This window comes from Phodopus roborovskii, unplaced genomic scaffold (genome assembly GCF_943737965.1).
Source record: "Phodopus roborovskii unplaced genomic scaffold, PHOROB, whole genome shotgun sequence".
Classification (NCBI taxonomy): domain Eukaryota; kingdom Metazoa; phylum Chordata; class Mammalia; order Rodentia; family Cricetidae; genus Phodopus; species Phodopus roborovskii.
This window is the reverse complement of record NW_026126410.1, coordinates 17,366,437-17,394,049: the sequence shown is the minus strand read 5'-3', so window position 1 is coordinate 17,394,049 and position 27,613 is coordinate 17,366,437. Positions and strand designations below refer to the sequence as shown.

The 27,613-nt window shown below is 38.0% G+C and overlaps 1 protein-coding gene across 1 annotated transcript in view; it reads right to left on the bottom strand.

Annotated features, from left to right (window-relative positions):
* Positions 1-27,613, bottom strand: part of C6 (complement C6) — a 66,063-nt gene that overhangs the window by 21,162 nt on the left and 17,288 nt on the right. Inside the window, exons 5-12 of the mRNA XM_051182490.1 lie at positions 26,096-26,234; positions 23,845-24,045; positions 18,333-18,573; positions 11,731-11,856; positions 5,161-5,327; positions 3,729-3,954; positions 1,849-2,020; positions 1,478-1,589 (exon numbers count right to left, since the gene is read on the bottom strand). Of these exons, the coding sequence (XP_051038447.1) occupies positions 1,478-1,589; positions 1,849-2,020; positions 3,729-3,954; positions 5,161-5,327; positions 11,731-11,856; positions 18,333-18,573; positions 23,845-24,045; positions 26,096-26,234 (1,384 nt within the window). The remainder of the gene's footprint in view (positions 1-1,477; positions 1,590-1,848; positions 2,021-3,728; positions 3,955-5,160; positions 5,328-11,730; positions 11,857-18,332; positions 18,574-23,844; positions 24,046-26,095; positions 26,235-27,613) is intronic.

The window sequence follows — 27,613 nt, the reverse complement described above, 5'->3', positions numbered from 1 at the left end:
TAAGAGGGAGCCATTATAGGTTTGAAAAGAAAACTGAACCTAGAGAAATGTCCAGAGACATACAAGACTGATTCCAACTAACAATTTGAGCAACCGTGGAAAAGCTACCATAAATTCCCTTCCCTGATAATGATTTCAATGGCTAATTTATCCACCATCATGGAGCTGTCATCTAGTAGCTGATAAAAACAGAAGCAAACACCCACAACTAAACACTGAGCTGAACTGGAATCCAGATGCAGAAAGGGAAGACAAGACCAGGCTGCAGAAACACATAGAGACAGCTGACCTGAACAAGGAGGAGCTAATGGATCCCCAGATGATAGCTGGGAATCCAGCATGGGACTGACTCAGACCCCCCTTGAACATGGGTCTCAGCTAGAAGCCCTGAGCAGTCTAAGGGACCTCTGATAGTGGAACCAGGATGTATTCCTGGTCAAAAGGACTTTGGGGGCACATCCCCCATGGAGGGACACTCCCTTAAATTAGAGACAGGAGAGCAGTCCTAGTCCCTATTTCAAATGACTTGACAGATTTTGTTGATCCCTCCTGGAAGGCATAACACTTCCTGTGGAGTGGGGTGGGGTGGGGTGGGAAGGGAGGGTGTTCGGGGGGGGCATGAGAGGGTGGGAGAGCAGGAGGGAGGGAGTGGGAACTGGGATCGATATGTAAAATGAGAAATAAATACTTTTTAAAAACTCAAAAAAAAAAAAAAAAGAGAGAAACAAACAAACAAAAACCCAAAAATACCTCCTCTTAAGACCATTAGGCATAATACATTAGGATATACAAGTTTTGCTATTCACCATGGATATCTGTGAGAGTGGGTTTAAAGATTTGTGTTATTGACTTTTGATAATAAATGGAAAAAGATTAATGTGAAGGTTTTTATTTAGTTTAAAATGCAAAATGGATGAGATCTTGCTTTTTGTGATGATTTTCAAAATTACACACACACACACACACACACACACACACACACACACACACACAATTAGATTTGTATTGACTGCTCAAGGGATCTATAGCTTTCTAACCTAAAAAGACATACAGGCTGAACACCTCCAATGGTTATATCCAAATCTCTTTTATCTCTTGGAGAATCTGCCTTAGACAATAGACATTAGTTTTTATCAGACTCAGAAGTAAACAACCAGGTCTCAGTTGCAGACTGTTAAGTCCATCCAAACCTATCCTGCACTGAAGCTCCATTTCCTACTCACAAAGTCTGCTGCCTTCTGTGAGCTGAGTGGTACAAAGGAAAATATCACCTGGCTCTTCCTTGACTAACAAACAGGCATGAGGGTATCCCAAGGGAATTCCTGATAAAAGGGTGTTCCAGCATTCCTGGATATTCCTTTGTGCCTTTGAGACAACATATTATTAAAGTAGGAAAATAATTCCAATGAAAAGAAAACATACATTTCAAATTTTCTTTTTTTAACTTTAAGCCAAAAGTTACGGTCAGGATACGTACCCAGATAAATCCATTTTCTGGGAGAGCAGGCTGAGGACACCCCAAATCTGCTTCTTTCTCACCAATGTCTACCTCTTTCATTTCTTCATTGTCACTGATACATGGTTGTCCACTAAAAGGGAAAAATTAATATGTGGGTGTGAACACACACAGATATGCATCTATTAAAGTAATATGCCCACTCTGCATCTTTATAATATGCAGATACTGATAGAGAGAACCCAATGCTTAGTGAGCTAAGTGTAGCAGCCGTTTTGGTACCTCATAGTACATTGTGTAGGTACATTAAAATTCTAAGTGTTTTTTTTTCTTTTAATTAACAATGGCAAATGCTAACCAGTGATCCTTGGTTCCCTGTCACCCGACCTTACACATTTTCCATTATTGAGAATGTACAGTCTTCCTCTTGCCTCTGCTGGCCCTCACAGCGTCGCCCTCCTTGCTGGGGAGCAGGGTTGTTACACTCCCGAGTCCTTGATCTCCTATAAGCAGCATTGCACGTGCTCCAGGAAGACCAGCAGCTCCAGTTTCCATCCACTGAATCTGGAATAGAGGGAGACCCATTGCCCTACTGCTGCAAAAAAGTTTGGGCTTTGAAACTAGCACCACCTGGCTTTCTTTGTGGAAGGTATATATGCTTTGTGGAAGGTAAACAGCTTTCCAGTGAGGGCTTCAAGAAGTTACTTATGGAAGGGGTCCTATACATTCTTTGATAACTTTTCCTGTTCTCAAAATCATGAATAAAATAGTAACAGCTATGAATCACTTGAATCAACAAACATATCAGTCACATATTATATGTACATGCATGCAAAACATATGTATGTGCATATATACACATATATGTATAAATACTAAAATTTCTGAATAAAATTATAAGGGTTTGAATAAGAATGGCCTCCATAGGATCATATATTTGAATGTTTGGTCATCAAAGGATGGCACTGCCTAAGAGGGACAGGGATATGGACTTGTTGTAGTCAGTATGGCCTTATTGGAGGGAGCGTGCCACTAAGGGATGGGCTTTGAGGTTTCAAAAGCCCAAGCCAGACCCAATGTTTTTTCCTGTTGTCTTCAGATTCAGATGTAGAACTCACAGCTAAGGTGTTTGCCTGCATGCTGCCATACTCCCTGACATGTTGTTAATGGACTAAACATCAGAAACTATAAGCAAGCCCCAATTACATAGTTGCAATGGTAGCACCATGTATCTTCACAGCAATAGGATATTGAATAAGAGAGAATATATCAAATTACATTTTTATAGGTATTGGAACATATCCTCGTTCTACTAGACCTCTCCCCTCCTCTAAAGAAAATGTGAGTTAATATACTTAGCCATGTATGAAAACTTTTCTTGTGGCTTAATTTAACCCTTTATGAACATCTTGTTTATACATTATAATACATATAATCATATAAATCTCCAGTAACAGTATGTGGTGGTTTGAATGATAAATGTGCCCCATAGTTTCTGACATTTGAATATTTGATCTTTAGTTGCTATCCCTGTTTGGGGGAGGCTTAGGAGGTGTATCCTTGCTGGAGGAAGTGTGTTGCTGGGGTTGGACTTTGAGGGTTCAAAAGCTATGTGCTTTTTCTGTTGTTTTGTCTCAGCTTCCTGTTTGGAGTTCTAGAAGTAAGGTATCAGCTGCTGCTCTAGACATTGCCACCTAATACTGCCCCTGCTCCATAGCACTCTAACCCTCTGGAGCTATAAGCCCCAAATAAAAACCCTTGCTTCTGTCAGCTGGCTTGTTCATGGTGTTTTGTCACAACAGCAAAATAGTAACTAAGACACAATATCACATACTAATTTTTATGATGTCTAATATTAAAGGAAGTATAATGCAAAATAGTAACTAAGACACAATATCACATACTAATTTTTATGATGTCTAATATTAAAGGAAGTATAATATGGATTTTTATGTGTCTTTAAAATGTTTACACACACACAAACACATGCACACACACACACACACACACACATTTCAACCTTTAATAATAGAATTATCCTCGTCTTATGGACAAGGATATTTTAATTTGGAGAGGTTAAAATTATTTTTAATGCAGTTCATAGGTTATAGCACAGCCAAGTACTATTTGTCTTTGGAATCACATTTTTGGAGGTTCTTTTATAAGGTGGAGGGTGCTAGTGAACTTTATTTTGCTGAAATTCATCAACTCATACGTAATATATTTCTGAGTGGGAAAGGAACTGCTCACACAACCAATCCCTGACACTTACCAGACTTGTAATCTGGAGACCGCCTCTCACAGTTCTCACCGTAGGTGCCACTCTGGCACACACACAAGCATTCCGTGCCTGAGAGCCTGGGACGGCCATTGTTAGGACATGGAGCACACTGGCAGGGGTCAAACTTGGCTGCATATTCTTGAAATGCTTTCCTGAGATTGTTCCGTTTTGTCACTGCACATGGGATGTTTCTGACCAAGTCGGTGATCGGAGCAAGCTAAGAGCAGGCAACAGAGAGGCTCTAGTCACTTCCACAGGGTATTATTTTGTTGCCACCACTATCTAGTTCTCTTTGAATTAGTGCTTACCAAGAAAACATCCAAGGAATTTTTAATGAATCTCATATAGCTATCTGGCTATTGAGCCAGGAGGGGAAAGCCCAGTGCCCAAGGGCAGCTGCAAACTGTGTAGAATTAACTATCCCTGCATCACAAGGATGGAAACTACATGTTGCTTATTTGGACTTGTGTCCTGTTATTTATTAAGCATCAAACATAAGCAGCTAAAGTGCAGAGATAGGTCACCGAGAATCACTAGTGCTCATTAGTGTTGTGTTGTAACCTTATTAACTTTGATTCAGGTAGGCACATCTGGAGGACCAAGGGAGGTCATTGCTTTCTGTCTAAGGATGTACATTGGCTTTTGTTGGAGCCAGTGGAGAAAGTGCACAATGGGGGGAAACAAGAGAAGTGAACTTTCCATTCATGTGAATTGTAGGAATGTAGTAACAGATAATACAGGCAGCAGCAACAACAGTGCTTTCTCTGTTACATTTTTTTTTTTTAAAGCTAAAAGAAACCATCTAGTGTAGTCCTGGCTTTGATCCTAACAAAATTTATGGAACTCTCATGTTTTTCTGCTTCATGTAAATGATTCCATGTTTATAATGATTCAAATTTTCTATCTATATTTAAATCAATAAACATAATAGTTTTGGGTAGCCTTTAAAATGTTGGTATGCCATAGGCAAATCTGTCTCCACATGACATAATATTATACAAAGTATGCCATGGCCAATAAAACTCACTTTTTTTTTTTGTCTAATCACAACAAATACAAAACTGGAAAAACAAATGGATCTAAAATTTTCTTAATGTGCTTACAAAGTGGAATTGCACAAAAATCACAAAATTGAATGTTACTGTTTTATAGGGAGACGAAGAGTGAGTAATCATAAATTTTCTTCCTCAGTATTTCACACATGCCAACAGTCCTAAATATGGTACTAGAATGCTCATTTAAAATTTAAAAGTAACAGATGTGCATTTTAACATGTTTTAGAGAGGCATATCCTGCCTGTATATTAAAACCAGACATTTTATTTATCATCTGAAAAGGAAATGAAAGGAGAATTGTGTGGTGTACAGTTTTGACTGGTGGTGAAATGCTATAACCCCTCCTACCCTCAATACTCGAGTCTCACCTCAAAATCAATCACACCAGGGCTTTCCTTCACTGATTCTACCCACTCAGAAAAGACTTTCTCCTCTGGGCCTGAGGTCCCCTTCTCCCATGCCAAGGCTGCTGCTTGCTGACTCCTCCCTCCCTGGACCAGGGATATGGCTTTCTCTGAACCCTGCAACAAGGAACCTGCAAGAGATGCAAGAAAATGATCCATTTAATTTATTGAAAATTCATGCTTAAAGGCAAGTTAATTTTCTCAGAGAGCAATGGAGACAACACTGGTCAGATTGTACCAGAAAGTAACAACAGAGAAAGAGGGAAAGAACACCCCCTATCCCTACAGGAGGTTAATGATAGAGGTTAGATTAACTGTTGATGGTGCTACTTAGTCAACAGGGGGCACACACCAGGCCCATCACATTATCTTCCATTATTCTCTCAACAACCTTAAGTAGACAATAGTGTCATTGCAGATACTGAAGCCAAAAGCAATGTGTTTTGAAACTTGTAGCTAGCAACAGGCAGCAGGGGAATGGAAATGAACTCTAGTTCTGACTGCTTTGGTCCACTACTTGAAGCCAACTTCCCATCTGTGGATTTATATTCCTTTAAGTTTGGGGTCTGTGGAATGGCACAAACCATGCACTTGCTGAGTACCATGGTAGAAACTTTCAATTACAGGCAGAAGACAAAAACAAGAACAAGCCAAAAGAAAAAAACAAAAGCACTGAATGCCATGTCAGTTTACTGGAAATGTCAGTCTATAGTTTTAAGAACTCAGAAAAAAATAACCTTGTCACAGTTTTCAAGTCTAAAGACAGAACAAGCTTACCCCTGTCATCTATAAACATCATCCTATTGCAAGTGTGGTAGTGCAAGTCTTTAGTAGGATTGAATCCAAATATTTTAGCTGGGCGTATAAATACTATTTAATTCCAAGCAAAGCTGTTTTCAAAAGTTAGCTTTATTTTACAAACTTATGTTTATGTCAAATTGACATACTATTTGTTAGTTTGTTTATATTCATTTTCTGTCTCTCTGTGCTTCCATTTCCTGATCTACAAATTGGCTATTGTAATACCTGTCTCACAGGGCTGCCATGAGAATTAAACATTAGAAAAGATCAGTTCACATTTACAACAAAATAGTGCCTGAGATATAGTAAGGATGTGAACAATGCTGGTTCCCCCTCCCCCATACTCTCTTCTCTCCTCCTTTTACTCCCTCAATTCTCTTTCTTTCTGCCCTTCATGTGTTTGCTGAAATACTCTATTAAGCATTTAGCATATAGAGAACATAGAGAACACAGAGACTATGACAGCATCATAGGTTTTCTTAAAAGTTGGTAAAGAAAATAAGAACAATGCAGTTGATGAATGCTGTGATATCATGAATAGTTTTCTGTGTGAACCAATAGGAAGGTGCCTGACCCTAATTACAATGATGGAGGTGAGAGTTGGGAAAGGCATCCTAGACCACCTTTCAAAACTTAAAATTTCAAGATGATGGCCTCAAAGTAAAGATCACATTGTTAGCATAGTAAACATTTAAATTCATAGTCTCATTGGATCCACTGTCTTCCCCTTTGAGTGCTATACTTATTTGTCGGGTTAAATTCTTGATATTAATCATTTTGCTTGTGTTCCTAAATTTCATTTTTCCCATTCCTGTCCCCATTAAAGTTGCATCATAGGCTTTGCATATGAACAACCCTGGGTCAGAGAAGAAAGGAAAAAGAGGCAAGCTTTGTTTTTTGAACTCTCAAGTCCACTTTTGAAAATCTGATCCAGATCATAGATTGGAAAGTCATAAATTTTACTGTGTAGGACCAATCTCCTGAGAGAAAAAAGTAATTGTCCAGTCCTTAATGTCTGAATTTAAATACCAACAGCCAAACCTCCTATGACTCAGAAGAGGAAATTAAAATATTAAGTATAGAATGATAAAAATACAAAATGACTTGGGCCATTTTCCTTTTCAAAAGGAGAAAAAGATTTTGAGCAGTAGGATGAATGGGGATTTAGATTTGATGAATAGCACAGTGGACAATGAGGGTTCTATTACTTTAAGTTGAGTTTAGGAGGGCTTGCTGTTATAAGAGAAATCTGATAAAAACAAAATTGTATCTAATTTGTCTCTAGTACTAGTATGTGAATTGATAGGTTTATCTAACATGTCCCACAAGTTAGTGCTGATTAAAAAACATCAATACTTCTCTGATAAATGCATAAAATAGTCAGGACTTCCCTAGACCTAGGGGAAGATGAGGAGGTCTGGAGAAGCTGCATGGACACAGCCTGTCCTCATGCTCCTTAGGATGAGGTCTATTCTGAGCCTCTGGGCTCAGTAATCACAGGACTAGGAAAGATCATCAACACTAGACTGGGTATCTGTGCATAGCAACAGAGAGCAGAGCAGGAAGATGGCAATTAAAGGAAGTTAGGATGTGGAAAGGCAACATGATACAAAGATCCTCTGATGCCAAGTGCACCTGACACTCCCTCAACAAGTGTGCATGTTCACAGACAAGTCCATACTGAGATTAGCCCTGGGAGCCAGCAAAGGAGAAGACTTACAGTCCTATATCTGATTAAAAATTAAAAAGTTAAAATCCAGAATGACAAATTGATGTTACACTGGTAGTTATATATTTTTTGTACTATTTGGAAGGAATGGGAATTTGAGAGATAAGTTGAGTTCTGTTTAGGAAACAGAAAACTCTATCTGTGAATGTGTGGATTTTCCTACTTTTTCTTCACTTGAAAAAAAATGGTTGAGTGCTCTATACATTTATGTAGTAAGTTTTAGTCATTTCACCTTCCATTGCTCTCCTTCATACCCTTGTCTGGACTACTGGCTCCCTTCTTCTCAATGCTTTGGCCTCCTACTTCATGTCTTCTTTTCATGTGTGGCACACTAAGTTCAATAGAATCAATTTCTGAGCATGGCTGGGAAGTTGTTCAGTAGAGCCAATTGAGGACACTAATTCCCAGGCTTACCCACAGGCCAATCTGGTGGAAAAATTTTCTCAATTTTAGTTCTCTATTTTAAACAACACTAGCTTGTGTTAAGTTGACATAAAACTACCCATTATAGTATCCAGTTATTAAATTTATATTATTGATTTCCTTGTCTATTTTCCACTGTGTTTTCTCTTTCAGTTATTTTTTTTTGGGGGGGGGTGGACTGTGGTATAAATGTAGTTGCCGAGTTTATTATTCTCAATTTTGTTCATGCTTGACACTATCAATATGTTCAAACACTACATTTAAAGTTGTCTGTTAATTATCACAATAAAACACCTGTATTTGTTTCTCATCTGTATTCCTAATGAGACTGCAAATTTCAGATTTGAGAGTTTCTGTGACTGTACCTCTATGTGTTTGGAGCAGAATGAACAGCAATCAATCAAGGACAAGAAGAATTTAATATAAAGTACAAGTTATTTATAGTGCCAAGGCATATGAAAGAGCTGAGTTGTTTAGATGATTGGAAAAGTTTAGCTCTGCAGAGAAAGAAGCAAGGTCTTCACCTCAAGTCCAACTGGGGCCATGACACTTGCCTCTGGTTTAAAATGCTTTCAGACCCATTTTGTTCTCTTCTTTTGGGTTAAGGCCTTTATGGCCTCTTAAGGGTCCATTTCTGTTCAGCCAGTTCAGTTTGATTTATTTCAGAGCTATGACTGTTGATATGGAGGCACAGGCTTCATTCCTTGTGACTGCCTCTTGGGAGAATGTTCTGAAAAATTGGTCTAACTGTTCTTATGCCTTTCTGGAAAAATGAAAGCAGCCATTTGCTTTCTCCCCAAGTTCTACAGAGAACACATGCCCTTTGTATCTCAAACCCCAATTAGAGTTGATATAAAAAGAATTTTGGATTTCTCTGTATTTCCTGCCCCTCTGACTTTTTCCTCATATGATATGGCTCACCGTTGAAGGTCACTGGAGTTTCTGTTATCTTGAACAACTCTTATTTGAATGTAGGATTCTATATTACTCTCAGACTTTTGTAGACAAAGGAACTAACATGTAAGAGCCTTTAAAAATCTGGTAACCATAAAGCCTGCCTAAGTCCTACAGCAACAACAACAAAACTCTACTGTTTATATCCATCCAAGCCCCCTCTAAACAGTTATCCCTATATCTGCAGAGAAACTTGGCCCTCATCCCACACCAAATAAGCTTCCTTTTGCAACAGATCGAGGCTATTATGTGGTCTACAATTGGACAAAATGAAGAGACTAAGTGGTCCTGGGTCCAGCTAGTACATCTAATGTAATCCTATACTAGGGCAAAGGGAACACTGGGAGGGAAGGGCCAAAAAGGTTGGAAAATCCAGAGAACCAGAATGTTGTCTGGAATATCTCCTAGACATGTCAGAGAAGTTGAACCCATAAAATCTCAGTATGGTGGCTGGCACAAGACCTCATAATGACAACATATATCAACATGCCAGGTGGATGGGGGATTTCACAAGGCTCCACCCCTAGATGAAGAGCTAGTGGCAATAAGTGGCTGCTGAGAGGGGAGAATGTTTTCTTTAGGATGAGTGTCCTCCTATGTTATATGATCCCAAGTAGTTACCACTAAAGACATGTCCATATGAGCAATACTATATGGACTCAGTAGGTTTTATGTATACAATCACACACACACACACACACACACACACACACACACACACACACATTATGTGTGTAAATGTGAAATAATTATAGAAGAAGAGAGATCATACATTTAAGGGAGTGTGGAAAAGGGACATGAGAGAAATTAGAGAGGGTATAAGAAAGAGTAGAAATATCATAAATAAAACACTCATGTATGAAATTCTAAAAACAATTAAAGCAAAACAAAACTTTATAGTTTAACTGTATGAACAGGTGACTGAATTTGTTTCATTATGTCATGAATATAATTTAGATATCCCAACATGGAATCAGGTCAAATAAATCAGGTCATATCTTACCTTGGCAATGAGAGACAATCGAGGTCAGATCATTGACAATAAATCAATAATGACTTCAGAAAATAATATTCAGAGATAAGAGTTGAAATTGCCAGAATTAAAATGAGTATATACTTGCGTGGTAGTCTAATTCTTCCATTTTGGAAGGTGAAACAGGAGGATGATGAATTAGAAGTCAGCCTGAGCTTCACAGTGAGACCATTTCTCAAAGCCAAAACCAAGAATGAAGTCTTGGGTCCATCTTTCAACAAAGAACTAAGGCCAAGAGGTTTTTATAAAAACAGTTTTTACATGTGGTTACCTGACACTAACTGAATGCCTTATAATCTTCACTCCTATTTGTATTCTGTTTGTGATATTTGGTTCAGACAGTTAAAAACTGTTCACACTAAGTTATAAGTGTGTGTGTGTGCGTACATGCTCCCATGAGCACAATTTTGCGGGAGAATTGTCTCACTATTAAGAAGCTATGGGAACAATCAGCCACTTTATATAGTGTCAGAATGCCATTCTTTATACATCATGGATCTTATAAATATGTAACAATGGGAATTAGTGAGGGACAAGACCACAAGGGGCACTTTCATATTCTGTGTTATAAAGATGCTTCTGTAAGATGGAGTATTATAAAAAGAAATCAGCACACATTTGTTTTTAATATCACATTGTTAATGATTGGTGTGTTCTGAGTTAAGCTCCCCATCTTACCTTTCAGCCCAGATACCCCTGCTGGAATCCATGCCTGAATCAGACAAACACTAATTAAATTTTTGTGTTCCAAGAAGTACCTGAGTCCAGTCAGTCAGAGAATAAGGGAATAGTGCAAAGAATGATAACAACAGACATCCACTACAAGTCTCAGAAATGTGGATGTGCATATGACCAAAAAGGTGGGACTGAATTCTGGCATGATTGATGGCTTTTGTATTTGCCATATCCATTTCCCTCATCCTTACCAACTTTCAGGTCAGAAACCTAAGACAGTTTCCAAAAACATGCTAATCTTTTGGCTTCTCAGATCTTAGATTTGAATAAAGCAAAACTTAAAGATTCAATTCTTGTGTCTGCATATGTGCCTTTGGCTTGACAACTGGCACGAATTCCAGTGTTCTGATTGCAAGTCTATGTTTTTAATGATTGGTTATCTATATATCCTTGCCTTCTAAGTTTCTTAGTGGAGATGTCTGGTTTATATTCCCATTTAGTTTTTAATACTTGATAAAGAGTTCTGTCAATACATTGTTCTTTGAATCGAACAGCCTAAGAACAAGGAAAAGAACATCTTAACTATTTCCCCTTTTTCTTTTTCAAGATAGGGTTTCTCTATGTGTAGGCCTGGTTTTCCTGGAACTCACTGTGCAGACCAGGTTGGCCTGGAACTCACAGAGATCCACCGGTTTCTGCCTCCAGAGTGCTGAGATTATAGGCATGTCCCACCATCAACCAGCTTCCATTTCTATTTTTTTAAGTGCTAAGGATATTTTATTTATACCTTCCCTCATAGCATGTGGCATTTTGAGCCAATCATATAATATCAGTGAAGACACAGCAGTCATGTGCATTATGGTTAAATAGTGGGCAGCCTCAGGACACACTGGACAAACTGCCAAGAGAGTGCGGTTACCTTCATATTTTTCAGACAGCTTATTTGTGGTACACCGGTCTTCTGTGCTTTTTTGTATTGTAAAAAAGAGAAAACGTTTCTTTGTTTCATACCGGACACAGTTTCGGGTTTCTTCTTCTGTTAAACCTGGAAAATGAAATATAAGCAAACTTCTCTGAGAATGTACCATTGAGAATTCAAGAAAGAGGACATGTGGCTCTGGCTGCTGTTGGGCTAGATACTCTCACTAGCTTTTGTCCTGCTCAGCTCTAATAGACAGTTTTGTTCAAGATTCAGCCACACACAAACCCTGAGAAAATCCCAAATAGAAGAGATTCTGTGAGTTCCCTTGATACTTTTCCCAGGAAGCACTTGTGAAGTCACTGTAGCCCATTTCATGGGGTTCTGGTCTCTCTTAGCCCTTGTTGCTACAGCTTTTCTTTCATGCTTCTGTGTAGCCCTGCACATTAAGTTTGTTTTGCTGTGTAATGCACATTGTGGACTCATAGCTGTTTTTATGAGGTGTGAATCACTTCAATGTTCACCATCTCAAGGATGAATCTTTGCCCACTGTCCGTCACTCACTGCTCGTTTTCACAAATGGGTTTCCTTCCCATGACTTAGTGACTCATTCCATCCCTCCTCCGCAAACCTCTTCATTAGAATAGGAATTCTAAAGTCTTGACTGATGAACTCTTCAGACTGTTTCTTGGCAGTTTTGTCTCTTTATCTGTATTCAAATCTATATCTGAAGCAATTTTTCTATTGTCTCAAGGGAGGCAGTACTACCTAATTTCTGTCCCTTCAGGTTTGGGGTTAGTGTTAATTAACATCTTCCCAGATCAACTGTACTGCTTTCATTGAGTGGCTCTCTACTGTTATATATCATGTAAAAACTATGATGCTTGGAGACTGAAACCATTCCATTAGAAGACCTTTACCACATCCTTTGCCAATGTCTTACCATAGATTGTTAAAGTGTTTGACACTTGAGTACTCTAATCATTTCCATCAGAATGCCTTCAGTCATGCTCACTGACCTGAGAGTCTATCTGTGAGGCTAGGACAGCACAGAGAGACAGGTCTAGCATCCCTAAAAGTAGAGGTGGCACCACTTATTTGGGATAACATGAAGGCAATTGATGCTTCCTATTTTCTTCCCAGCATTCCAAGACATATGACTGTGCATGGGAGACAGGCTGTAACACCAGCACTTAAACACTTTAAAGCAAACACTTTTTCAGATTCTGGCACTTGTGATTACAAGTTACAATGCACAGGGATAAGTACTATGAGAGCTTGAGGCATATATCACATCAGGTCTAATGCCAAGGTGAAGACATGAAGGCATGGATTTTTGAGAGGAGATGTATTGCGGTAAATAAGGATCAGGATAAACAAATAGGCCGAATAGATGTTTATTCAGGGAGAAATAACTTACAACCTAGACAGATGAACACCAGGAAATTCAACCCGATCCTCTCCTGTCCGAGTCACGCCAGAAAGAGAGAGCCTTTTCTGGCCCCCTCCGACCTCCTTCCACAGGTCACTTCCGCCCATGGCTCCACCCCCCAATGGGCGTGGTCAGTGCCACAGAAGGAGACAAAGTGAATATCCCACTACAGAGATGTAAGCAGATGTGAATTAGGTTGACCTTCAATTTTCTTTTACTTTTATGTTTTAAGTCTGACTCATTTGAAGGTATATATTATTTGTTAAGAGTAAAAAAAAAAAAAAATTAGTTTGAAGCTTTTGTATTTGCACCCTCAAATCTAACACAGAAGATGGCTATTTCATTCAATCTTGAGTAAATATATGTATCTGGTAACATTATTTTTAAGTCAAAATTTGAAGCAAAGCTAGCGCTTTCCTGCATCCTCAGTTTACAATTCTTTTTCTTATTCCTTCATTCACTTTTTAACATTTATAAATTAGAATTAAATTTTATGTGACTAATTATAACACAAAGATTTACCTAAGGCCAAAGTTGATTTCATATATTTGAGGACTACATGGGATCCTTAAAGAAATGAGAAATGACTCTGTTTCGTGATGTTGTTAATACAGTGATTAAAGAATCAAGGTTTCACATGTGACATTTTGTGCATGTCTTTTGGTCCACATGAGTGGTGCATTGCATGGTCACTATATACATTAACTGGGGGAGTTTCTCAGGTGGTACCTGATCTGTCACACTTAATTTTCTCTATGCTATGGCAAAGGAATGAGTGTTTCTGTAGCAATTAAATCTTCCCTGAATGAGCAAGTCAGCAGAATGAGCCAAAATATTGTGCTCAAATATTTGTTTTTATTAATATACAATAAAGGCTTGGAAAAAATTTAAGAAACATTATGCTGAGAAATACTAAGGTATTCTTTTTTCATCTCAAATTCAGAGCAGAAGATGACTTCCTCACAAAAGGACTCAAAATTACCCTCTTGTTTAGAATATCTCCACTATTTACAGATTATACCATGTTTGTGAAAATCTTTCACCTTGTATGCTGAAGCCACATCAACTTTTACTCAAATTCTTAGCATACTGATGGGGACACTGAACAACAGAGGAATGAGACAGTAAAGGGATACAAGCAAAACACAGTTTGATTTAATTGTATTCTTGAGGGAAAAAAGGTACTATGGAACACCCAAGCTATTATAAAACAAATGAGAAGAAGTGTAATTGTTATTAAATAAAGCTTAGCAATGCCTTAAATTTAAGTCTAGTTTTAATCTTACTTCTAGATAAAGAAAGTGATAAAAAGAGAAGGTTCATTCAGAGGGAAATGTACGGAAGCCCACCCTTTGGAGAATTCCATTCTATTAGGATTTGTTCTGTCCCAGTGGTCTTCATTTTCATCATAATTAAGATGGCACAGCCATATTACTGTAGTTCAGAAGTTTTCTGAACATAAAAACATTCAGATAAAAGCCCCAAAAATTCAGGTTATAAGAATAATATAATTGTACACAATATTATTAGATGTATGGGATATAGCCACATGCATATGTATGCTGCAAATACTACAAAATATGTATATATAATGTTTGTGTGTTTTTTTAGTGTATATGTATATGAATATGTACGAGGGTGCCCTTGTCAATTTACCCTTCTGTTTGTAGAGAATGTGATTGAAGGTGAGAATGTTTTAACAGGAAAGCAGAGCCTGTCACTCCTTTGTTTTGGTTACAGGCCTTCAACTACTGAAATATTGGGTGGTTTGTTAAAGATCCATACAGTTCTTTGTCCTAGTTTCAAAGCAATAAGAAGCTTTTCTATATAAAAACAAACAGGTAGCCCAGTGGAATTGAATTGAAGACCCTGACATTAACCTGTACACCCATGAACACAGATTATTGACAAAGAAGCAAAAAATGCACAATGGAAAGAAGAAAGCAAATAGTGCTGGTATAACTGGGTTTTATCATGTAGAAGATTGTAAATAGATCTATATCTGTCATCATGTACAAAACTCAAGTCCAAGTGGATCAAAGACCTACCTCAACATAAATATAATTACACTGACCTTGATCGATGAGAAAGTGGGAAGTAGCCTCGAATGCACAGGAGACCACTATCTAAATACAACACCAGTAGCACAGACACTGAGAGCAACAATCAATAAATGGAACCTCCTGAAACTGAAAAGCTTCTGAAAGGTAAAGGACACAGTAAATAAGACAAAACAGCAGCCTACAGAATGGGAAAAGATCTTCACCAACCACTCATCTGACAGAGGACTGATATGCAAAATATATAAAGAGCTCAAGAAAAGTAAACATCAAAATACCAAATAATAAAATTTTAATAAATGGGGTACAGATCTAAACAGAATTTTTAACAGAAGAATTTTTGTTTGTTTGTTTTGAGACAGGGTTTCTCTGTATTGCTTTGGAGCCTGTTCTGGAACTAGATCTATAGATCAGTCTGGCCTCGAACTCACAGAGATCTGCCTGCCTCTGCTTTCTGAGTGCTGGAATTAAAGTGTTTGCCACCAACAGAAGAATCTTAAATGGCTCAAAGACATTTAAGGAATTGTTCAATATCGTTAATCATCAAGGAAATGCAAATCAGAATGCTCAATCACACCACAAGGGCACTTGCTCATCTATGTTCATAGCAGCATTATTTGTAATAGCCAGAACCAGGAAACAACTTAGATGCCCCTCAACTGTAAGGATGGATAAAAAAAAAAAATGATATATTTACACAATGGAGTACTACTCACTTGGAAAAAGCAATGACTCTTGAAGTTTGCAGGTAAATGGATGGAACAAGAACATAAATCATCCTGAATGAGATAAACCAGACACAGAAAGACAAACATGGTATGTACTCACTCATAGGTAGATACTAGATGTAAAGCAAAGGATAATCAGACTACAATCCACAGCTCCATAGAAGTTAGGTAACAAGAAAAACCTTTAAGAGTGGTGCATGGATTGCTTTGGGAAGGCAAAACAAATGAGATGTCCTGGGTAAATTGGGGGTGGAGGGGTGATAGAGGGTGGGAGATAGGGGATGAGAACATGAGGGAATAGGATGGTCAAGTTGGGGGATGGATGGAGTGGGGAGACCAATGGAAGTGATATCTTGATAAAGGGAGCCTTTATGGGGTTAGTGAGAAACCAAGTGCTAGGGAAATTCCCAGGAATCCACAAGGATGACCCCAGTTAATACTCCAACCAATAGTGGAGAGGATGTCTGAATTGGGCTTCAGTTGTAATCAGTTTGGTGAATATCTTCACTGTCATCATAGAACCTTCATCCAGTAATTGATGGAATCAAACTCAGAGATCCACAGTAAAGCACCAACCAGGTCAAGGTACAGGAGTACAGAGGAAAGAGGGGGATGAAGGATCATATGAGCAAGAGGCAGGGTCAAGATCATGATTGGGAAACTCACAGAGACAGCTGACCCAAGTTCTTAGGAGCTCATGGAACTAGATCTATAGCTGGGGAACTGCATGGAACTGAATTAGGTCCTCTGCGTGTGGGCAACAGTTATGTGGCTTGGTCTGTTTGAGGGGCCTCTGGCACTGGGACCAGGTTCTATTGTGGGTGCATGAGCTTTGTTGACTCCCATGGGAGGCCTCACCCTTTCTAAGTAGTGGATGGAGGTAGGTTCTAGAGGAGGAAGGGGGAGCAGAAGAAGGGGAGGGAGGGAGGGGAACTGTAGTTTGTATATAAAATGATTTTTTTAAAAGAAGCTTTGCTGTGAATGCATGACAGGAACACTCATTGAATAGGAAACCTTCATCTAGGTCACAGTAGTGGTGACCAGAATAATTTCACCTGCAGTTTTGATGGAGTTAAAGGTCTAGGAGTTCCTCCTAACTACTGCAGTTTTGATGGAGTTAAAGGTCTAGGAGTTCCTCCTAACTACTTGTGCACAATCATGATGTTGATGCCATTTTAGGTGGTAGAAGGCAAGCCTTGTTACAATAAAAATAATGACTGAAATGAAACACAACAGGCAAGTACTATGGACAGCACATCACAGGATTATGTCTTGGTTTTAGTAAACACACCAGGTCAATGTTTAAAGCTTTTTTCCATCCTGAATGACATTTATTTAATCTCCTCTATTGGGAAAGACATCAAGAAGGAACCCATGGTTTGGAAGGACTCAGGGAAGGGCATATCACACATCACTATTTTCTATACTGATACTAAAGAATAGGAGATGAGGAATAATGATCCTATGACTGTTTGATACTGTATCTTAAAATAAATTTTTATGTACTTTTGTACAAAAATTTAGTGATGATTAATTTTGACTTCTTTGGGGGATTTGTGAGTTATTTTCTGGTGACCATTATTTCCAAGTTTTTATCCCAAGGCACACATGAGAAATCATTACAAGGCACTGTTTAATTTCACACAAGTGTCTGAAAATAAAGCAATCCAAAGATTTTATATGTATAATAATAATAATGATAATTAGTATTTGAAATTTTAGCTAAAACTCAAGAAACCAAGATGCTTGGTGTATGTTGCAATTTTCCATATAAACTAAAACATCTGTTCCTTAGGACATAACATTTAAAGCCTTCTTAAAATAAAGACCTTTGTGTTTGCAAATTTCAACAGTAATGAATATTTGTCCTACATTAACTTAGTTTCTTATCAAGTCCCTAATTATTCTTTTGTCTTACACCATTGGTCTTTACTTAAAATCATTAAGAAAATAATTGCTATTGAATTTGCTGTAAATTGTTGTGATATGTTATTTGCTATAAAAAGTTGTAAGTAAATTATATAAAAGTTTGAGGAACAATTTCGTGTTCTTGAGGTACTGACAATCTTGTTTAAGTGACCATGACTCCATGACTGATATTGGGCCACAGAGGTTAAACATACTTTCTTCTTCATTTTCTTCTTCTTCATTATCTTCTTCTTCTACTCCTCCTCCTTCTTCTTCCTCCTCCTCCTTCTTCTTCAACAGTCCTTATTTATTATTTATTATTTTATTTTATTTTGTTTATTTCAGTGTGTTTGCTTTTGGTTATTCTTCATCTCAATTTTTGCAACAACAAGAAAGGTCTAAATAAAGTCAAAGAAGAGTCACTAGAAGGAAGTAGTAGGAGAAAAGATGTATGCCATGCTATTGTCAACACACCTGAGTTCTGAAGCTCCTGAGTGCTGAATTGGTAGAGAAGGTCATACTTGCCCCCCAGAGAGCCTGAGGTGAAGTAGTGGGTCCCGAAGTCATCAAATATCCGGCTATACAAAGCCGAGTTGTATTCTAAAGGCAGATGGTGCAGGGCTTTTAGAAAGACATCTGACAGCTGCAGGTCTGTCGTTTTCATGGTGAAATTGAAGACTTTTATTGTTTTATGGATCCGAACAAAGTTGGAATCCTAAGTAAAGGGGCAAAAAGCATAAGGAAAAAATAAAACTAAGAAAACAGAGACAGAGATAAAAACAAAACAAAACAAAACAACAACAACAAAAAAACCCCCCAAAAACACAGAGGCATCCATTCTTCAAAAGTAATCATTTTCATATTAGCTCATTCCTACCACAGGATGAAAATAATTCCACTCTATTGCATATGTTCATACACTAGCTGTATCTTCATGCGGCATGCCAATATATTTCCTGAAATGTTCAAACAGCTAAACTGATGAGACTGTCTCAATAATGAACACCATGTGGCTTTGGCATGCATTCTCTCCCAAGGAGGATATCAGTATTCAGAAACGTCAGTATTTGTGACTGTCCGTGCATAGCTGCACCACCAGTGAGCTTTTATTTGAATGCCCCTAATTCAAATAGTTGAAAATAAGAAAGGATTACATGAAGTTTAACTGGAAGTGTTGTGGGTGATATTCACTAACTACAAAGAAACATTACATTCTGTAGACTTTAGCTCTCCATTCCCAGATGAAAATATACATCAGATGACATTTCACACTCTCAGTGCTAAAGAACACATTTTCTGCCAATAAGTAATACAATTAAACTAATTTTTCCTTTATATTCCATCTCTGCCACCCATATGCAGAAGTAGGAAGGTTTTTTTTAAATTTTTTTGCAAACATATTTGTTTATTTCCTCATGTCTTATTATATAGGTTAATTTGAGGTTAAACAGTTGATACTGTGGTATGGTCTCATTCCTTTACATTCCCTCACATAACTATTACTGTTTATGAATATATTCAGATACACTGTATTTACAAAGTATGCATTTAATCTCATCTCTCAATGGTAACAAATTGTGTTATATAAGCAATAATAACATAATAACTACTATGTTTTAGCAAAAGATTTTACTGTAACTGTTAATTACAAAACAGCCATTTTTCTGTATGCTATAATTATGACATCAGAAACTGCTAATGCAAAAACCTAAACCATTGCAAGGATGAAAAGGGGCTATCATTTACTCTTTCTTCCCACTCCTCAGTGTCTTCCCTTCTTATGTTATTGTCTTCTATTTAACTTTTGTTCAGTTATGTCAGATGCACTTGCTGTAGAAGTGAGAGAGGCAGAGGAAGATTGTTCCTTTGTTGAGTTCATGTTTCAGTATGTTCCCATTAACTCTATGAACTTTTACATTTGAATTTTGTCAAACAACCCCAAAACTTGGAGCATCTCTGTGGTTTTGTCAAGAGACAAGTATCTTCAATGTAAGCTTTTGGAGGTTGAATATATATAGTTTTCTTTACAGGATGGATCACGGGAAACATCTACTCAACTTTGATAGCTCAGCATAGCAGAAGCATAGCCCTGATGCACCACTACTGCATATGGGCTGGAACTGTCTAGTTTAGACCAAGAAGTTACATTATACCAGGGCGTTAAGGAATATAAACACGTTTTATCAATCTGTGAGATCTTCCTGTGCTTGGATTTTATTTTGTGGTTTCAGTTTTGTAAAGTAAGTGAGATAATCACAAAATGAAGACAAGAATTTCTGTTCCACTATGACCTGCTGCCCTTCAGCCCCAAATAAGCACACAGATGTTATTTTAATTATAAAACTGTTGGCTGATGACTGGGCCCTCTTATTGGCTAGCTTTGTCTTAATTACGAACCCATAACTACTAATCTACATATTTCTTCATGGCCTTATCTTACCAGAGAACTCCTGGTGCATCTTATCTTTCTGGTATCTACATGGTCTCTCTTGGTGGCCCCTTCTCTGCCTTCCTTTCACCAGCTTTCTCCTGGTCTGGTAGCTCCTCCAATACTTTTTGTCTGGTTATTGGCCAGTGTTTTATTCATCAACCAATAAGAGAAACATATATACAGAAGGACATCCCCCAGCAACCAAGCCTCATGGAATTGGTTATTTTTTTGCTCTGAAGCGATTCTCTGTCCAGTGAGTAAGTCTAATCAAATCTGGGATGGACAGAAGAAAACAACAGCACACATTGGGATCAAAGGAAGGGCCTGGATCAATTCACAAGTTTCTGGTGTGCCTCAGTGTTTGCAGACCTAGAAAGGTCACAGTAGCATTTTCTCCTTAGGTAGACTAGAATAAGGACATGCACCATTCAGATGGACTCTATCTTCTATGTCTATCATGATATTGGGTTGAGCCACACCAGGGTGATAATTTTCAGGCAGAATGGCTGAAAAGTAGCAAATTCATATGCTTTAGCCTGTAAATAGCCCCAGATGTTTTGACTTTTGGAAAGACTATTAAGATAAAAACTATCTCTTTACCCAGAAAAGGGTTTTTATGTGTGTTCTCTAGAGTGTTTAAAACATATATATCAACTATGTGATATCTGTCTTAATGTCCCGCCACCACTGTAGGTCACCTGCATTTATTCAGTATCCTCATATTCTTCCCTCTCTATGCTACACTTTTAGATAATTATATATAGTTATGGATGCTTTGCCAGGGTGATATGAGGATTTGATCAAAGACCAGATCCCTAGATAGTATGAATTAATAGATTAGAAGAAGGGAGTGTATGTGTCTATAGAAAGCCCAAAGCAGATTGCATATAAAAAGATAAAGTTTTGTAAGATTTGTATGATTTGTAAGAGACGTATTCAGTTAGTTAAGGCAAACCTGATGACCTGAGTCTGACCCCTGAGACTGGGGTGATAGCAAGAGAGAATAAACTCCTGTAACGGGAAAGGTTTTTCCTCCCGCTGCCTAGTCTTGTTCTGCCGCTGCGCCAGCCCCAAATAATACACAGATTCTCTGATACAATGCTGTTGGCCTGGTTACTTGTTTCTTATCCACTAGCTCTGTCTTAATTATTAACCCATTTCTATGTATTTCCATGTGGTCTCCTTACCAGGGAGTGGGGCAGGCATCTGGTCTCCCCGGTCTCTCCATGCTGACTCTCTTTACTACTTCCTTTTTCCTCCTTGTCTCCTAGTCCCTCCTATCTTGCTTTCCTATTGGCCAACAGTGCTTTATTCATTAACCAGTATGAGAAACATATATACATAATGACATCTCCCATCAAACTCCAACAAGTTATGCTCTGACCTCTACTTACTTACTGTGGGGTATATACATTCACATGGAAAGACACACATACACACACTCACCGTAATAGAATGCACAATATTTTTAAAAGGTATTTTAAACTGGACAGGGAAGTTACAGTCCATGAGATCTCAACATTATGGTTACCTAAACAAGACCTGCATAATGACCAAACCAATCAACACACCCAAGCATAGATGGGGGATGGGGTAATTTCACAAGGCCCCATCTCCTAGACTAAGATCTGTAGGTAATCAATGGCTGCTGAGAGAATGAGAACCAGTTTTCTCCAGGGACACACTGTCCAATAGGTTATAAAATCTCAAGTTATCAGCTCTGAGCACATGTACATGTGAGCAACATTAAATGGGCTCAGCAGGCCAAGGACTTGTGTGTGCACATTCGTGCATGCACTTGTGTGTGCATGCACATGTGTGTGTATAACAACAATGAGGAAGACAATTTCTTAACTTTGAGAGGGAATGGAGTGGCAGTGAGGAGTAAGAGGAGGGAGGAAGAGTGGAAATGATATAAATATATGAAAGTCATATATAAAATTCTTAAAAGATTTTTAAAAATGAAGAAAATATGTTGAAATCACAGGCATCTAAAGAAAATAGCCCCGTCATTGGCAACATCATAAAGAAACGAAATCTTTTACTTCCTATAATTTATAGATGCTTAAAAAAATAGCCCTCTTGAGGGCTAGAGAGATGGCTCAGCAGGTGAGAGAACTGGCTGTTTTTCCAGAGGACCTGGGTTTGGTTCGAGCACCAACTTCCAGTAACTCACAATTGTTTGTAATTCTAGTTCAAGGGATTCCCACACCCTCTTCTGGCCTCTGTGGGCATTCACACATGTGGCAAACACTTGCTCACACATACATACACGCAAATAAAAACTAAAAAAGAGCCTTATGTTTTGAAAACAATCCATATTGACCACAGAATGGGACAGGAAACTGAAAATAAAACAAGTACAACTCCCACAGCCCAGGTCGTATAAGGGAAGTTTTGTGGTGCAGCACCCCTTTAAATTCAAAAGTGAGAGTTAAAAGAAATGAATTTACTACAGCCAAGCACTGGGCTGAGCTTCTGGAGTTCAGTTGAAGAGAGGGAGGTGTGATCATATGAACAAAGGTCGGGGGGTTGAAGCATGATGGGGAAAACCACAGAGACAGCCTACAGGAACTAGTGGTAGGTCACAGACTATGAACTCACAGCTGGGGAACCTGCATGAGACTGAACTATAGACTCTGATGTGGGTGACAGTCATGTGATATGATCTTTTGGTGGTGGTAGGGTGGCAGTGGTACCTGGATCAGGTGCATGAACTGGCTTTTTGGAGCCTATGCTCAGCCTTGATACATGAGGGAGGGGCTTGGTCCTGCCTCAACTTGGTGTGCCAGACTTTGGCCTTCTCAAGGAAGGCCTTACTTCCTTTGAGGAGTGGATAGGGGTGGGAAGGTAGGGAAGTAGGGATGTGGGAGAAAAAGGGGAGAGAGGGGCAACTGGGGTTGGAATGTAATATGAAAAATACATTATTTAAAAAAAATCAAAAACATAAAAAGCAAGTCTAACTTTGCTCTGGGGTTCCCCACAATATTTAATGGTTATCACTGAGTGTTTGATGTCTGAGGACATCTGGATAGTAAATGAATTTAGGGAAGTCAGTGGACAGTAAATGTTTGACAATCATCTGGGCAGAGCAAAAGTATGAGTGTGAGAAGAGAGATAAGATTTGTGGAGAACCCCAGAGCAAAGTTAGCATCTTAACAGCCATCCTCCCTACTACTCTCTTAGATACAAACATACTGGTAATTTTCCATTCCCTTATGACTGTTCTCTTGTTAAACATGATGCAGCCTGACCCTCAAAGAGTCCCAGCTGCAGTCTTATCATATAGCAAGTTATAGCAGGACACCTGCATTCTGCTTGGAAGGACATTCTGCCTCCCTTACATCCTCCCTTTGTCCCATTCCCTCATTTCTCCACTACTTAAACTTTGTTATTATATTCATTAAAAGAGACTTGATCAGAAAAAAGCAAGTCTATTTGAACATCTCTTAGGAATCCCAAGCATACAGAAATGTTAAGCTTCTTGTTGCTTGGCTAGGCACTAATTCTGAAGAAAGAATGAAAGAATGAATGATGGGGAACTCTTTTCCTTACCTTTTTGTGGGAGGCTTGAATGGCTTCCTTGATGGCTGAGTTATGTTTGGATCTTCTACTTGTCTTTGAGGAATAAATAATTGGCACATCAAAAGACTGTTTCTGGTCACGTGACAACAAGGAAGTTTCATTTTTATTATTTCCAAGATTAGTTAAATCTTTGTAGAAATTTGTTTTGAAGTCATCTTCTACAGTTTGTACCTGTCCAAAAGATTATATATATAAAACATCAGTTATGGAGAGAATCTGGTATGGTAGATGCAATACTAATGAGATTCCATAACTAAACATAGATTTGGAGAGGCAATATTTTGAGTAGCTTGGTTAAGGAAAGAACACAGAACCTAGGCTTGAAGACAACAAGCTTCAAGATATATAATATTTTCATTGACTTTTAGGAATTATACATCATGAACCCTAACCACACTCTTTTCCAGTCCTTCCAGTTCCATTACTCTACCCTTGTGACTCCAGAAGAAGAAGAGGAGGAGGAGGAAAAGAAGGAGGAAGAAGGAGGAGAAGGAGAAAGAGAAGATGAAGAAGGAGGAGGAGAAGAAGAAGAAGGAGAATAAGAAGAAGAAAAAGAAGGATACAATAGTTCAATTTGTGTTGTCCATATATTCACTACAGTGTGGTCAAACTTCTGGTGGCCAGTCTCTTAAAAAAAAAAAAAAAAGAGTCCTTCCCCAACCACAGCCCTTCCAGAAGCCATCAACTGTAGACAGCTACACTACAGTATCCTTATCATGATTTTAACATTTCTCTTCTATGTCTTCCTATCTAGGCTTTTACTTTGGTGAGGTTATCACAGAAGCCTTCTGTTTCCCTTTCTTAACTGTAGCCATAGATATCACTCCAATAGTACCTTTCTTGTCCTTTACAATCAGTAGGATCATAGATCATGGACTTCTACATGGTGTCTGGTGACAACACAGACCACAGCCATCCTCATGACCTGACAGCAGTATGTACCGTAGACCTCTACTTTTTATAACTTTATGTATATGAGTGTTTTGCTTATGTGTATACCTGTGCACTGCTTGAATGGCTATTTTTGCACATCTTAATTATGCAGAGTAAAGTTTTTCATTATGATAGTCCCAATGATCAGGCCGATTTTAAGACTGATTGTGAGTTTTAGTGTGGTGTGGAATTTAATGGAAAGTATATTTCAGAGATCTGCTATTGAGACAAAAGAGGGTAGGAGAGATTCTGTATGACCCTATCTCCACTCTCTTTTGCCTGTGGCCATGTCAGAGGAACAACATGTGACAATTGAGCTTCAGGAGTTTGGCTCACCAGAGTGCAAGACATTGATGGATGAATCTTGGATAGGCAAAGTCTTTAGGGCTTTGGCTCCAGAATGTCTCTTGTTAGCACTATACCTTCACATGTTTGCCACTGCCATATTTCCTTGTTTTCTGGCATGGGATGAATGGGTGTGGGGAGATCCCCACTGCTTTTAATGTAGTGTGGTTATCTCATGGAAATGTCCCATTCTACTGGGCATTTTTACTTGTGGATTATTATGAAGATGATTTCCTCTTAAGCTGTATTACTTAACCACAGTAATGGTTTAATATAATAACAGTGTTAGTTTAAATAGAATTTTGATGATTTAGGACTTTTAACTAATATAGTAAGGGATTATGATAGAGGTTAGTTTAGTGAGAAATCTAATATAGGCAAAGGCAGGATATGGTGTTGCCCCTGCTCCTGATAAAGCAGGAACTACAAAATAGAAAATAGAAACAAGAAAATGCCATGCAGTTAGGACTTATGTGTGTCTCTGTATAGAGGAGTTATATAGACTACTCTTGAGGAGTGGTTTAAGTTAAAGATTAAGGAAAACAATTGAGTCCCAGGAGCTCAAGTTCTTTTTGATTATTGGGAAATGTGTTCACCGGTTTAGATGTGCATCATAGCTAAAACAAAGATTTAAGCAATTTACTTCATGTAACTAGATAACAAATAATTGGATGGTTAGTTAAGATACTTCAACAAGACTCTAACATATGAAAAGTGAAAATAGTAACTTATTTTTCTGGAAATTGAAATAACTACTGCCTGTGTAAACAATTATGGCTGAAAGATTCCTGATCTGTAGGAAGCCTGAAAGGTAACTGTTTACGTGTATGTAGGTTCTTGGAGGATAATTTGTTTTTCACCTGTAATATGTAAAATCTCCACTAGAAACTAGGCTTATAACCACAATCAGTGTTGGAGTGCCCACCAAGCTAGACTGCCATACCTTGAAGTTGACAGTTTCCAGATTGGCTGGAACACGGTATGGATTACTAGCTCGACTGCTTTTGACAGTTTTACATATTCCTCCAGTGAATGAGTTATCAAGGACATCTCCTCTGGGCTCTCCTGCCAGAAAGTGAAACCTGGAAACAAAGCAATTTTCAAGAATTCAATAGATGTAGAGCAATCTTTAAAATTTACCTTACTTATATGAAAGAAATTCTTTTTCCTAGACATTTTTGACTTCTGAAAAATGACTCCAAGGGAAGGTTCCCTTCTTCTTTTCTGTGATGAGCCATCCATAAAAAGCTGGATGTCTCCAACTCAGTCTTATTAACTCAGAAAGGCTGGGATTTCAGTATGAAATAAAATTTGAGCTTATAATTTTTATCATTTGTAAGGTTGATACAGACATTGGAAACATATTATGATATGGTAAAAGATATTGGTATAAAGTAAATTATGAAATAGTAATGTAAAAACTTAATAGTGTAATAATAGTTCTATATTGTGGTATATTACATTTAAAATATATTTTATCTATCAAATATTTATATATCATTTACTAACCTCTTACTATTGCTAAGTAAGCAATAGTAAGTTCTTTATAAATATTAAGCAATTTAACATTTATATTTTATAGATAGAATTTATTTTTATAGATAGAATTATATTTTTAGATAGTATTATTTATACTTATTTTACAAATAAAGAAATTAAGGCACATAGGGGTTAGTTGAATTAAAATCATGAATTCAAGAAAATATTAGCAGCTTGAGAAAAATTTTCATTCATTTATAAAGTCTTCCAGTTTCTTAGAGACTGTGATACATATTCTCTGAGAAAAGTGGTTTTTGATCAAAAGTTTGGTAATTTATTTATATAGATGATAAAAATTATCTTTATAAAAATCATGCCAGACCATCTAAAAATACAAATGGTCAGTTTCCATATATGCTTGATCAGGTAACCTTGTGTTCCATAGGATACAAAAATATGTTTCTAGAGAATAGCATTGAGAAATTCCATGTAGTAGAGGAAGTGCTCTCTACCCTGTCTCACTCATGATACACATGTATACTTGTCAGTTCTGATGGAAGTGTGTGATCATGTGCCACTTACATGTGCTTTTACTATACCTCTATTGTGCTAGCATACAAAACAAGTGGTGTGGAAATGGCTTCACCTTTCTCAGGAGCTGCATTGTTAACTTCTTGCTCATGCAAGAAAAGGCAGATAGATTAATTTCTTTGGAAGGCATCAAGAAGCAATTCAATGTGTGGATTTGGGTACTCCGTTGTAGTGCATTTGAGTTTAGAATATGGAGTTAATTACTCAGACATGCAACTTTAACCAGTTGGCACAATGTCCTCAGAGGGAGGTGAGTGAAGAGGAACAAAAGTGGGCAAACTGGGTGGGATGGGGGGCTGAGGAGGTAAATAGAAGCACAGTACAATATAGCCACATGAAAATGCCATAAGAATGACTAAGAAATTTAAGAAAGGAACAAGGATAATTAGAA